The sequence below is a fragment of the Physeter macrocephalus genome, unplaced genomic scaffold (assembly GCF_002837175.3).
Source record: "Physeter macrocephalus isolate SW-GA unplaced genomic scaffold, ASM283717v5 random_150, whole genome shotgun sequence".
Taxonomy (NCBI): Eukaryota; Metazoa; Chordata; class Mammalia; order Artiodactyla; family Physeteridae; genus Physeter; species Physeter macrocephalus.
Genome location: NW_021145436.1, coordinates 64538 through 76764, shown reverse-complemented (window position 1 = coordinate 76764; position 12227 = coordinate 64538). Strand labels below are relative to the sequence as shown.

General features: G+C 58.6%; 1 protein-coding gene across 1 annotated transcript in view; it reads left to right on the top strand.

The window, feature by feature from the left end:
• The first annotated feature begins 5816 nt into the window (after positions 1-5816).
• GRIN2D (glutamate ionotropic receptor NMDA type subunit 2D) overlaps positions 5817-12227 on the top strand; it is a 28086-nt gene continuing 21675 nt past the window's right edge. The window contains exons 1-2 of the mRNA XM_024132647.1: positions 5817-6287; positions 9781-10400. Of these exons, the coding sequence (XP_023988415.1) occupies positions 5817-6287; positions 9781-10400 (1091 nt within the window). The remainder of the gene's footprint in view (positions 6288-9780; positions 10401-12227) is intronic.

The following is a 12227-nucleotide window of genomic DNA, read 5'->3' as shown; positions in this document are numbered from 1 at the left end:
TCTTCTTTTTCAGAAATGTAAGGCTTCACTCCTGCTCTCCCAGACCCTGGAGTCAGCAGCCCACAGCTCTGGCCCCAGCCCCTCCTCCGGAGCTGCCCCCTCACAGGCATACATACACACCCTCAGGAGCCCAGGTGTCCTGCGCCACACTCCACCACAGCACTTTATAGAAGCGCTGGGCTTAGCCTCTCTAGCAGGAAGGGCAGGAGCTGGACAGCTGGCCTTGAGGGCCAGGAACAGGCTCTGTCTGGGGGGGAACAGGCTGTGTCTAGGAGGGGACACACACTGCTTTCCTCCTGGATGTCTGAGTACCCACGGGTGATGGACATCAGGGTCCGTCAGTAAAAGAAGGGGTACAGAGGTATTAGTTTCCTCAGATTGCTGGATGGATTGGGTGCCTGAGGGTGACATCCATCAGTCTTGGATTTGTGGGCCGCTGAGGGTGGTTTGTGTTAAGGGATCAGTTTGTCTGAGTGCCTAAAAGGGACTCAGGCCTGGAGGAGGGGGCCCAGATTACTGGGTAGCAGCGGAGAAGGGAGCTAGGGGCTTGGACTCCTGGGTCTGAGGGAGGAGGGGACTGGGGGCCGGGACTCCTGGGTCCTGGAGGAGAAGGGGGCTGGGGACTTGAATTTCTGGGTCTGAGGGAGGAGGGGGCTGGGAGCCTGGACTCCTGGCTTCATGATGGAGACCTAGTTTGCAGGCCTGGCCTTCCGGGGCAATAGAAGCCAAAAGATGGGTCCTAGCATGGCGGAGACCAAGTCTGGGAATGGCCTCCTGCTTCACAGCCTCAAAGTGGGGAGGGGGCAGAGGGCGGCAGCCCCTGGGCTCTGGAGTCCAGGTCCCAATCTGATGTCTCAGTGTCGGGGCCTGAGTCCCTGCCTGCTCCCCACCCCTTCCTCCCCGTTTTATTTGCAGCCCCTCACTCTCTTGTCCCAGGAGGAAGGCAGAAGCTGGGAGCTGGGGAGGGGGGTGGCCCCCTCCCCCAGCCCTGGCAGGAGGAGGGGTCCCCAGGGAGGCCAAGAGGGGGGGCTGTGGGTCTCCCGGCAGGGGCGGACGGGGACTGAATGTTAATCACATCCCGAGCGGGTGTGTGTGTGTGTGTGTGTGTGTGTGTGTGTGTGTGTGAGAACAGAGCGAGTGTGCGAATCCCTCCCGCTCCAGCTCCTCCAAGCTGTGGCCGCCGCCCTCCGCCCACAGCCTCCCACGGCCACCGGTGCCCAGCTGGTGGGGTGTGGGCCCGGGTGGGTCCGCCCGGCCCCCAGGGATCTCTCGTGCGTCTGGCATCTGCCCGGTGAGGATCTGTGTGTCCGGGTGTCTGGGGCTGGGCTGATGGAGGGGGGGGGTGTGTCTGTAAGGGCTGCGGCGGCTGAGGGAGGGAGGGAGGGGTCTGTCTGTCCGTCTCGACCCTGAGCCACCTGCTTGGGTGTCGCGAGCCCCCCCAGTTTCCTCCCTCCGAGCCCCTCCCCAAACCCGGATGGATGGTGTGTACCTGGGCTCTGTTCCTCCTGCCTTCGTCCGGCCGGGCTTCTGGCGTCCCCGGCTGCCTGTGTCCTCCTGTCTGTCCGAACGGCCCCTGACGGCAGTGGCAGCCCGGCCCCATCAGACCCCCGTGTGTGTGTGTGTGTGGGGTGTGTGTGTGTGTGTGTGTGTGTGTGTGTGTGTGTGTCGCTCCCCAAGCTCCGGGGGTGTTGAGGGGAATCCCAGGGAAGTGAGGTGGTGCGTGTGTGTATGGTGTGTGTTTCTGCCTGTATTTAAGAGTGCGGGAACGGGGGGGTCGTCTGGAGGTGGCCAAGCGAGGAAGGGGCGAGCAGTCCCCCCGACAGGCAGTCTTCCGCCCCTCAGGCGCACACACACACACACACACACACAAGCCACCGGCTTCAGAGGTGACCCAGACAGACAGACAGACAGATACAGAAGCGGGAGGTGGGGAGCGCTAGGGCACAAAGGGGGGGGATGCGAATGAGCCAGGGAGAGGCGGGACCGGACACATGGACGGGGGGGAGGAGCCGGGGCTGAAGCGGCAGAGGGGGGCACCCCGGGTGGGCGGAGGGGGGATCCCCACGGGGTCGGGGCAGCGAGAGGACACCCCGACAGCCTCCGCAATGTCCGGGGCCCAACTTCCAGCGCAACATGTGTAGCAGCGTCCTCGCCTAGTCTGAGTGGCCGCAACCTTGGGGGACAGACAGGGCAGGACGGACCGAAGAAGAGGAGGGAGAACCGGAGCCAGGGACGGGCAGGAGGTCCCCGCCACCGCCGCCGCCCCAGGGCCTGCCCCCCCCCAACCCCCTCCGCGGCTCCCTGAGCCCTCCGCCGAATCTTCGGGTCGCTGGACTCTGGTTCCGTTCCTGGCACCCTCGCAATACCCCCCACAGAACAGGGTCATGAAAAGGTAAGGCTGGGGTAGGGGATGCAGGGGTGGGGGTGGGAACGCGGATCCCCAGATCTAGGACAGAGAAAGTTGGCCAGGGGCCTCCGGGAAGGACGGGGATTGAATGGGGAACAGGGGTCTCTGGGGGGCTCTCTGCCCCCTATCTCCTTCTCCCTCCCTGGGCCCTTTTCCCCAGGTCTCTACACCTCAGGTCTCCTAACCCCCCATTTCTGACACTTTGATCCCTCTCCCAGCCCCACACACCTGACGCCCCATCTCCCTCTCTATCCCCCATCTCTCCATCTCACCTTCCCTCTGGGCCCCAACCCCCGGCCCGCATCAGTCTCCCCCCTCGGCCTGTCCTCCTCCCTCTCTCCTCTCCATCTCCCCTCCCTCCTCGGCTGTGAGTCTGCTATTAATACCTCTGCCAAGGACCTTGAGAGCATCCAGGCCCTGGCACCCCTCGCCCCAAGCTACCATCCCTTCCTCAAGGTTCTGGAATACCCTTCTAGCCTCTTCCAAGCACCAGGATTAGGGTGGGGAGAGAACAGGGGTGGGGGGGGGGAACGGGACGCCGTCTGCAGCACGACGAGAAGGTGGGGGGGCGGGCTGTTGATCGAAGTGGCCTCTCCTCTCTTCTGTGATGGATGGGGGGGGAGTGATGGAGACAGGGACACACCAGGAATCTCTGCACCCTCCTCCTCCTCAGCTGAGGGACAGGCTGTACTGTGCATAGGACCTGAGCGGGGTGACTCGGGGCGACTGGAGCTGGGGGGTGCCCAGGATGCTGGGACAAATGGGGCTTGAGACCAAAAGGGGTCCGTTAAGGGAGGAGAGGGCTATGGGCCCGGATTCCTGGGTCCTGGGCATAAAGGAGGCTGGGCAGCCGGATTCCTGAGTAGGGGGCAGGAGTGAGCTGGGACTCCTGGGTTCTGGGGAAGGAGGGGGCCCAACAGCCAGGACTCCCGAGTCTATGGGAGAAGTTGGAGAATAGGGCTTCTGTGTCTGAGGGAGAAGGGGGCTCGGGGCTCAGTATCCTGAGCCCCTGATGGGGAAGGGATGGTGGTCTGGACTCTTTGGCCCCCTGGGGATGGAAGTGGGGACGGAGACTCATGAGGAGATGGAGATTGGAGGCCCGGACAATGTGATCCCTGGGGGTGTAGGTTTGGGGGGTTGGAACACCAGAGTTCCTCAGTGGCTGGGGATACTGCTTCTCTATCTGTCCCTGGAGGGGTGGGAGACTGCCCTCCCAAATCCCTCACAGGAGAGAACTGGGCATCCAGCCTCCTAAGAAGGGTGGGGCTGGAGCTGCCTTCTTGGGCTTCAGCAGGAATTAGGATCCCGGGGTCCCCAAGGCCAGAGGCCAGGCAGGGGTGAGTCTGAGAGAGGCAGAGGAGGGGCTGAAGGGGTGAGTAGCCACCAGGAAGGGTGGGGAGAGAGTGTGTTATCCTGGGGTGGGGGTGGGGGCGCCAGGCCACAGCTGTGGGTTATTTTGGGGCAGAGGGGGGCTATTCTGAGCACTGATTGAGCCAGCTGCTTGGGGAAGGGCAGCAGAGAGGAGGGGCGAGGGGGAGCCAGGATTGGGGCATGCTGGGAGCCCCTGCCCCCATCCCTAGGGAGACAGTGGCCCAGCCCACCAGGAAGGGGGGGGAGAGAGTGTGTTATCCTGGGGGGGGGGTGGGGGCGCCAGGCCACAGCTGTGGGTTATTTTGGGGCAGAGGGGGGCTATTCTGAGCACTGATTGAGCCAGCTGCTTGGGGAAGGGCAGCAGAGAGGAGGGGCGAGGGGGAGCCAGGATTGGGGCATGCTGGGAGCCCCTGCCCCCATCCCTAGGGAGACAGTGGCCCAGGGTCCCTGGGAAGGCTGGAAGGGTGTGAGGGGTGAGGCCTCTAGGCAGCGGAAGGGGTGTGGGCCTTTCCCCTACCCTAGCTGTCTGTGGGGTGGATAGAGGCCTGTGCTACCATGGCAACCGGACAGGAGCATGATTGACAGTCAAGAGTGAACCCTTCCTTGTCTGGACCCTCACCCCTTCGAGAAGCCCCTTCTGTAGGCTCTAAATCCTGAGGACCAGGAGTTCAGGCCCCCAGTGCCCTCCTCCCTCAGACCCAGGAGCCAGGAGTCTGGGCTCCCAGCCTGACCACCCCAGGCAGCTAGTATTCAACATGGACACAGGAAGAGACGCTGTATTGCCTCTCATTTACTAAACTGCTCTGGGCTGGGAGCCAGGGACCCCCGCTCCCCCCAGCTCTCCACAGCTGTGCCCCCCAACCCCGCAGCTCAGACTGGGCCATGACTCTTTCTAGCTCTCATTGAGAATGGGGCAACAGGGACAGGAATAAGGGGCCAAAAATGTGTTGGGGGTTATGCTCAAATGGAGGGCTAAGGTCGTGGGGGGCATATTCTCTCTGCAGGATGCCCCACTAATTTCTTTTTCTCTCTCTTTCTCTCCCCCCACACACCTGACCCCTTTTCCCTTTCTCTTTTTTTGTTCCCCTTCACTTTTTCTTCCTTTTATTTTTGATCCCTCCTGCCACTCGCCTTCCTGGCCTTCCTTTCATGTCTGTGCTGGGCACCTCCCTGGCGGGGGTCTTGCTCTTTGCCTCGCTATTTCTGTCTTCCTGTGTTTTCTGTCTGCTCTGCCTGCCTCCTCGCGCAATCTCTGATTTTGCCTGTTTCTCCATCTCTTGTGTGCGTGTCTCTTGGTGGCTGTGGGGTCTCTGTCTCCGTCTTCCTGGGTTTCTTTCCATCTTCCTCTCTCTGTCCAACTTTCTCGTTCCTCTTATGTCTCCCACCTTCCTTCATCTATCTCTGCATCTCTCCTGCCTCTCATTCCCTCTCTGTATCTGTCACTCCACCTTCTCCCTCTCTGCCTCTGTTACTCTGAGCCTCTCTATCCCTGTCTGTTTCTCCTTCCATCTCCCTCCTTCTCCCCATCACTCTCTCTCCCTGACCATCTCTCTGTGACTGTTTTCATCTCTTCCTATCTTCCTGGGTCTCTCTCTCTGCTCCTGTTCTGATCCCATTTCTGTGGGTCTGTTTCCCATCTGTCCTGTCTCATTGTCCTTCCCCCTTCCTACCTTGTCTATCTCTTCTCCCTACCACTGTATCTTCTCTGTCCCCATTACCCACCTCCACTCCCCCTGTCTCTGTCTCTCCTTTGCTTCTGTATCTCTGCCTTTGCCTCTGTACCTCTCTGTCCGTGTCTCTCCCTCTATCACCCCAACCTTTCTCACTTCTACCTCTGAGTCCCTGTCTCCTTGTATCTCCCCTTCTCCGTGTATCTCTTCCTATACCTTGTCTCCCTGTCTCTGTCTTTCCATCTCTGTGTCTCTCATTCGTGTCTCTCTCTGCTCCCCGTGTCTCCCCGTCTCTGCGTCCCACCGTCCTCCGTGTCCCTCCCCGCGTGCCTGCGCGCTTAGAGGCCGCCCGGCAGGGCCCGCAGGCGATGCGCGGCGCCGGTGGCCCCCGCGGCCTTCGGGGCCCCGCTAAGATGCTGCTGCTGCTGGCGCTGGCCTGCGCCAGCCCGTTCCCGGAGGTGGGGCCGGGGCCGGGGCCGGGCGGGGCCGGCGGGCCTGGCGGGGGCACCGGCGGGGCGCGACCTCTCAACGTGGCGCTCGTGTTCTCGGGGCCCGCGTACGCGACCGAGGCGGCGCGACTGGGCCCGGCCGTGGCGGCAGCCGTGCGCAGCCCGGGCCTGGACGTGCGGCCGGTGGCGCTGGTGCTCAACGGCTCGGATCCACGCAGCCTCGTGCTGCAGCTCTGCGACCTGCTGTCGGGGCTGAGGGTGCACGGCGTCGTCTTCGAGGACGACTCGCGCGCGCCCGCCGTCGCGCCCATCCTTGACTTCCTGTCGGCGCAGACCTCGCTGCCCATCGTGGCCGTGCACGGCGGCGCCGCGCTCGTGCTCACGCCCAAGGTGCGCGCAACCCGCGGGCGGGGCGGGGGCCGGAGGCTGAGGGGCGGAGCCGGGGCCCGTCGTGGGTGGGCGGGGTTTTAAGGGGGCGGGGCCAGCCCTAAGGGCCAGCATCGGGGATACGGTGGGGACACATGTAAGGGTCAGGTCTAAGAGGCGGGGCTGACTTGGAGGGGCGTGGTCTATAGGAGGAAAGGAGTGTGCCGGGGAATCATCTAGAAGCAGGGTCGGGGTGATCAGGCTATGGGAAGAGTTGAGAGGCTGCGAGAGAGGTGAATCAGGGGAGGGGGTGGGATCTGGGGAAGAGGCGGGGCCGGCCAGTGAGGGGCGGGGACTGGGAACGAGAAGGGACACGCCTGAGATGGCAAGGTCGGAGTGAGGGGTGGGCTCTGGGATCAGCGAGAGGGAGTCAGTTGAAAAGGAATGGGGTTCAGAAAGGGGTGAGGGCTAGAGAAGAGGCGGGAGCCAGGAAGGCAGGAACAGGGACCAGGAAAGAGGGGTATCAGGTACTGAGGGAAAGGGAGATCCCCGGCCAGCTGAGCATGGGGTCTAAAGGTCAACGAAGGAGGACAGAACCATCTGGTGAAAGGACGAGTATTAGAAAGAGAGGTGTCCTAAGTGAGAGGGCGAGGGAGGGGTAGAACCATGCAGCTAGGAAGTGGGGAGAGGCCAGTCAAGGAAGGGGTGAGTCAGGGTACGGGCGGGGCTAGCCGGTGAGGGGGGAGGCCAGGGAGGACAGGACCCCTGCTCTGTACTAAAGGGGCGGAGTCTAGAGAGGAGGACGGTCTGGGAGTGGGCATACCCAACTGTAAGTCTTGGAAAGCAAGAATCCAGGGGGTGGTCCTGGAAAGATGAAGGCCCCCCAAAGAGGTAGGCTCAGCCAATGAGAGGTCAAAGCCAGGAGCCTACAGGGAAGGCAGGGGCAGAGGCTGGAGCTGGCTGTGGCCTAGAGAGAGGCCTACCTTCCGAGGGCACAGGAGGGGCCAGCTGGAGTGGACTTCTGGTAGGGAAGGGCAGAATTTGAACAAGCCTTGTGTGAGGACTAAGAAGTGGTCAGCTAAGAGGAGGTGCCTGAGAAGGGGCGGGGCCTATTCAGAGGTGGAGCCAGTGTAACTGAGAAGTGGGACTCGCCTGAGGATGGGGCCACCTGAGTGGGTGGAGCCTAAGTCTCCACCAATTCCCTGCTGTGGGGGCCGGCGGCTTTGTGACTAGATCACTATTGGAGGCTGGGACTCGTAGTTCTCTCGTCTCCAGAGCACTCTGGGAAAGATCTCTGTCCAACTTTCTTCTTCTCTTTGGCATGGGGTTGTCCAAAGATTTGAAGGCAGATCATCTGCGAGATGAACTTATTACTTCCTGGCTGCCACCTCCTTGGCATATGGAGAGACGTGGTCCCTCGTACCTCCATTGCTGCTTAGAAATGTGTGCCCCTCTGTTTCACTGTCTGCTGGGTGCACACCCGTTGCCTTCTGGGAAATATAGTCCCTTTAGCGTTTCTGAATGGAAGAAAGAGTGGTCCTCACAGCTGCATCTGTGTCCCCATTAAATACTGGGAATGTGGTCCCCTGAGCACAGCTCCACCTGCCAAGGGTGAGGGCCTCTCAGTGCTCTCACGGCATTCTTGGAGGCCTCATCCCCTCAGGACAACAGCCCTAACCAGTGCACATTTAACCACAGGCACATGCTTAGGGAGAAAGTACACTTGCTTGTCTCATCGCATTACTGGAAGATTTATTGGCTGATTCGGTGCCAGGGCTGTTTTAGGTTCTGGGGAATACAGTTATGAAAGGTTAAAAAAAAAAAAAAAAAAAGACAAGGTCCCTGCTTTTACAGAGCTTGCATTTCTAATGGGGAGACAGAAAAAACAAATAACAGAGAGTGAAATCTGTCCTGAAGAAGAGGTAATGACCGAGGACATGGCTTCAATAGGTGGTGGTCAGGGGAGGCCTCCCCAAGGAGGGAAAACTGAGCTGGACCTGAGGACTGAGGAGGGGAGGAGCTGGGGGGAAAAGTGTCCCCGAGAAAGGTGACAGTGAAGGGCAAAGCCCCTGACGCCAGAAGGAACTTGAGGTGTCTGAGGAAGAGCAAAGAGGTTGGGGTGATGGGAGATGAGGTCAGAGAGGCGACGGGGACCAGGTCATGCGGGGCCTTGTGGGCCACAGCGAGGGCTTTGGCTTTGATTCTGATGTAGAATTATTGGAAGGTTTTCAACCAAGAAGGGAGGCAATCCAATTACTATTTTGAAAAGATCACTCTGGCTGCTGTCTGGAGAATGGAAGGTGCGAGAAAGGAAGTCGAGATGGGTTAGGAAGCTGTTGTCGTCTAGGCAAGAGAGTGGTAACAATGAGGGCCGTGACAGGGCCTGTAGTGAGGACTGAACAGCTGGGGGTCATGTTTTGAACAGAGAGCCGAGAAGAGTTGGAGATGCTCTGGCTATGGGCCCGAGGGCTGTCCAATAGAATTCTCTGCAATGATGAAGGTGGTCTTCATCTGCTCTGTCACATGTGATAGCCACAGCCATGTGTAGCTGTTGAGCACTTGACGTGTGGTTAGTGCAACCAGGGAACTAAGTTTTATTTAACTTTAATTGATTTTAATGTGAAGAGTCATGGGCGGCTAGTAGCTACCATATTGGAGAGCACAGGAGGCAGTGTTTAAACCCACGGATTTGGATGAGATCACCAGGGAGAGAGGACAGAAGAAAAGAGGAAACAAGGGCACTCCTATGTTTAGAATTCTGACTGAGGAAGAGAGTCCAGCAAAGGAAACAGAAAAGGAGGGGACAGGAAGGTAGGAAGAAAAGCAGAGAAGGGCAAGTCTACTCAGCAAAGCTTCCTCCAGTTGGGAGAGACTACCTTCAGCACCCTCATGGCCTGCTGGGAGATGTAGTCCCTCTCAGTGGATGCTGGAAACTGTAGTTCCCTTCCAGGATGCTGAGTGTGTTTACTACACTAATGTTAGCTGCTGTAACAGATAAACCCCCACTTCTCAGTGGCTTAACCCAATAGAAGGTTGTTTCTCACTCATATAAAATCCAAACAGGTGTTCTTGATTGGAGTTGGCTCGCCTCCAAGCCGTGACTCAGGGACTCAGTTTCCTCCCGTGCTGTGGCTCTGTAATCCCCTAGGTTTCTCCTCTGGGGCCTCTGCATCTGCCCTCAGACAGGGAAGAGTAAGGTGCATGGGGGGAGAGGTTTTTATGGATGAGCCTAGAACTCAGTCCTGTGGCTAAACATAACCCAGGTCTAGCTCTGTGCCCCAGCAAGGGAAGGAGATGGGTTTGCCGAATGGCTAGTCAGCCTGCCACGTTGAGAGCTGTGAGCTGCCTTTGGCCGTTGGGAGCTGTGATGCCCTTATCAGTTGCCGGGAGGTGAGGTCCCCTTTGGACCCCTGGGAGCTGTGAACCCTTCACTGGCCGCTGAAGGTCCCTTATTGACTGCTGGGAGCTGAGGTCTCCACATGGGGTGGCCTGACATCCTCCTCCTCCTCCCCTGCAGGAGAAGGGTTCCACCTTCCTGCAGCTGGGCTCGTCCACAGAACAGCAGCTTCAGGTCATCTTCGAGGTGCTGGAGGAATACGACTGGACGTCTTTTGTAGCTGTGACCACGCGTGCCCCCGGCCACCGGGCCTTCCTGTCCTACATTGAGGTGCTGACGGATGGCAGCCTGGTGGGCTGGGAGCACCGCGGGGCATTGACGCTGGACCCCGGGGCTGGCGAGGCCGTGCTGGGCGCCCAGCTCCGTAGCGTCAGTGCGCAGATCCGCCTGCTCTTCTGTGCCCGTGAGGAGGCCGAGCCCGTGTTCCGGGCAGCCGAGGAGGCTGGCCTCACTGGGCCTGGCTACGTCTGGTTCATGGTGGGGCCCCAGCTGGCTGGAGGCGGGGGCTCGGGCACCCCTGGGGAGCCCCTTCTTCTGCCAGGAGGCGCCCCACTGCCTGCCGGGCTGTTTGCAGTGCGCTCAGCAGGCTGGAGGGATAATCTGGCCCGGCGTGTGGCAGCTGGCGTGGCCGTAGTGGCCAGAGGTGCCCAGGCCCTGCTGCGTGACTATGGCTTCCTGCCTGAACTTGGCCATGACTGTCGCGCCCAAAACCGCACCCACCGAGGGGAGAGTCTACACAGGTGAGTGGGGCTGGGCTGGGAGGGCTGTGGGAAGTTTCCTGAGCCTGAGTACCTGGGGTACTTGGGCCTGAGTGGCCTCAAATGGGTCACGTCCCCTCTCAGAACGTCAGTCTCCTTCTCTGTAAAACGAGTGTAATTGGGTCTCCTTTCTGGGGTTAAATCAGGTGATTTGGAAAAAAGCACCTGAGATACAGTGAGCGTATTACTATATTTCATGATTCTAGGATGCGCGTTTTTGCATAGCTTAATGTCTTTGAAACCAAGACGTGTCTTACAATTGATAGCCTACCAAGGTTTCATGGGCAGTGCATTTTTTTCCTTTGGGGTACGTAAAAATTGTGACACATCTTCTAGTTGATAGCATCTTAGATTTGGTGAAATACCCTAGTCAGAGTAGGAGTTGAACTTCAGTAACAAAAAGACCCAACAATCCAATGTCCCAAACAAGGTAGAAGTTTGTTCCTCTCTCACTTAACAATCCAGAGATGCACGATTCAGGTTATCAGGAGACTCCATCGCTCCATGTGATCATTCAGGGACTCAGGACCCTCCCACCTTGTTGCTCTGCCATCTCCTTGCCGCACAGTCGAAGCTGGGTTGTAGGGCATGTCTGAATTCTAGCGCATGAAAAGGGGGAAAGTGAGGAGGTGAACAAGCCATTTCCTTTATGGCCAATGAGGTGGAAGGGACGAGTCTTATATCCCATCGGTGAGAAAGTAGTCACTGGGCCAGGACTGACTTATTGGTTGTGTACTGCCGCATCCATGCAGATTGGCTAGACATCGATTCTGATTGGGTGGTGCCTGTGCTGCACTGATTGTTAGAGTTTGAATATCACCCGCCCGTGCCCTGGGCTAGCTGCAAGGAATTTCGGGGAATGTGGGGAATGTCAATTCTAGCTGGGCAGGTGTGTGCCCAGCTGACACATGATTGTTTTAGAAGAGGAGACCAGGATTTGGCGGGAAACAGCATCTCCACCCCAGGAAGCTCTGGGAGTGAGAACTTGATGAGTTTGGTGACAGACAGTGGAAGGAGAGGACTTGAATGCTGAAATGAGGATGAGCTGAGCTTGGGAAGGGGCGACGGGTGGGGAAGAAAGCCTAAGGGAGGAGAATTGAGAAGTGGGGAGGTGGGGAGCTGGGAATCGGGATCCAGGGGCAAGAGGATGAGAAAAGCATCCCTCGTTCATAAATACTTACTGAGCGCCCGCTAGGAACTAGGGCTCATGCTGGGCGCTGCGTACGTAGAGCTGAATGAGACCATGGACTTCTCTTGAAAGAACACAGGGTCCTGTAGGGGTAGCAGACGGGGATGGGATAATGACAACACAGCACGTTATTTGCAATAATGGAGGTTGCACGGACTTTGTGGGAGCACTGGGGAGAGTACTGCAAAGCCAGGACATTTTTGGTTGCAGGAAGCAGTGTCATTCAGGTTTCCTCGGGGAAAAGGGGGTTTATTGGAAAGATAAACATGCACAGAAACGCAGACATCAGGAATTGAGGCCAGTTCCTCAATTCCAGCTACTCTTTCAATTCATTCTGATTCTCTCTCTCTCTCTCTCTCTCTCTGTGTCTGTCTGTCTATCTTTCTCCCTCCCCCTCTCCATCACCATCACCATCTCCATCTTCATCACCACCTCATCTCCATCTCTAACTCTGTCTCAGGCTTGCCACTCCCAGGGGCTGTCCAGTTCTTCTGCTTACCCAGAATTTCTGTTCCTTCATGATACTCATCATTTCAGCCCATCCTGTCCATCACCCATGCCTCCAAATGTCACAGCTAACTTCCTCCCAGGAGAGGAATTGTGTTGGCCCCAGTCAACCT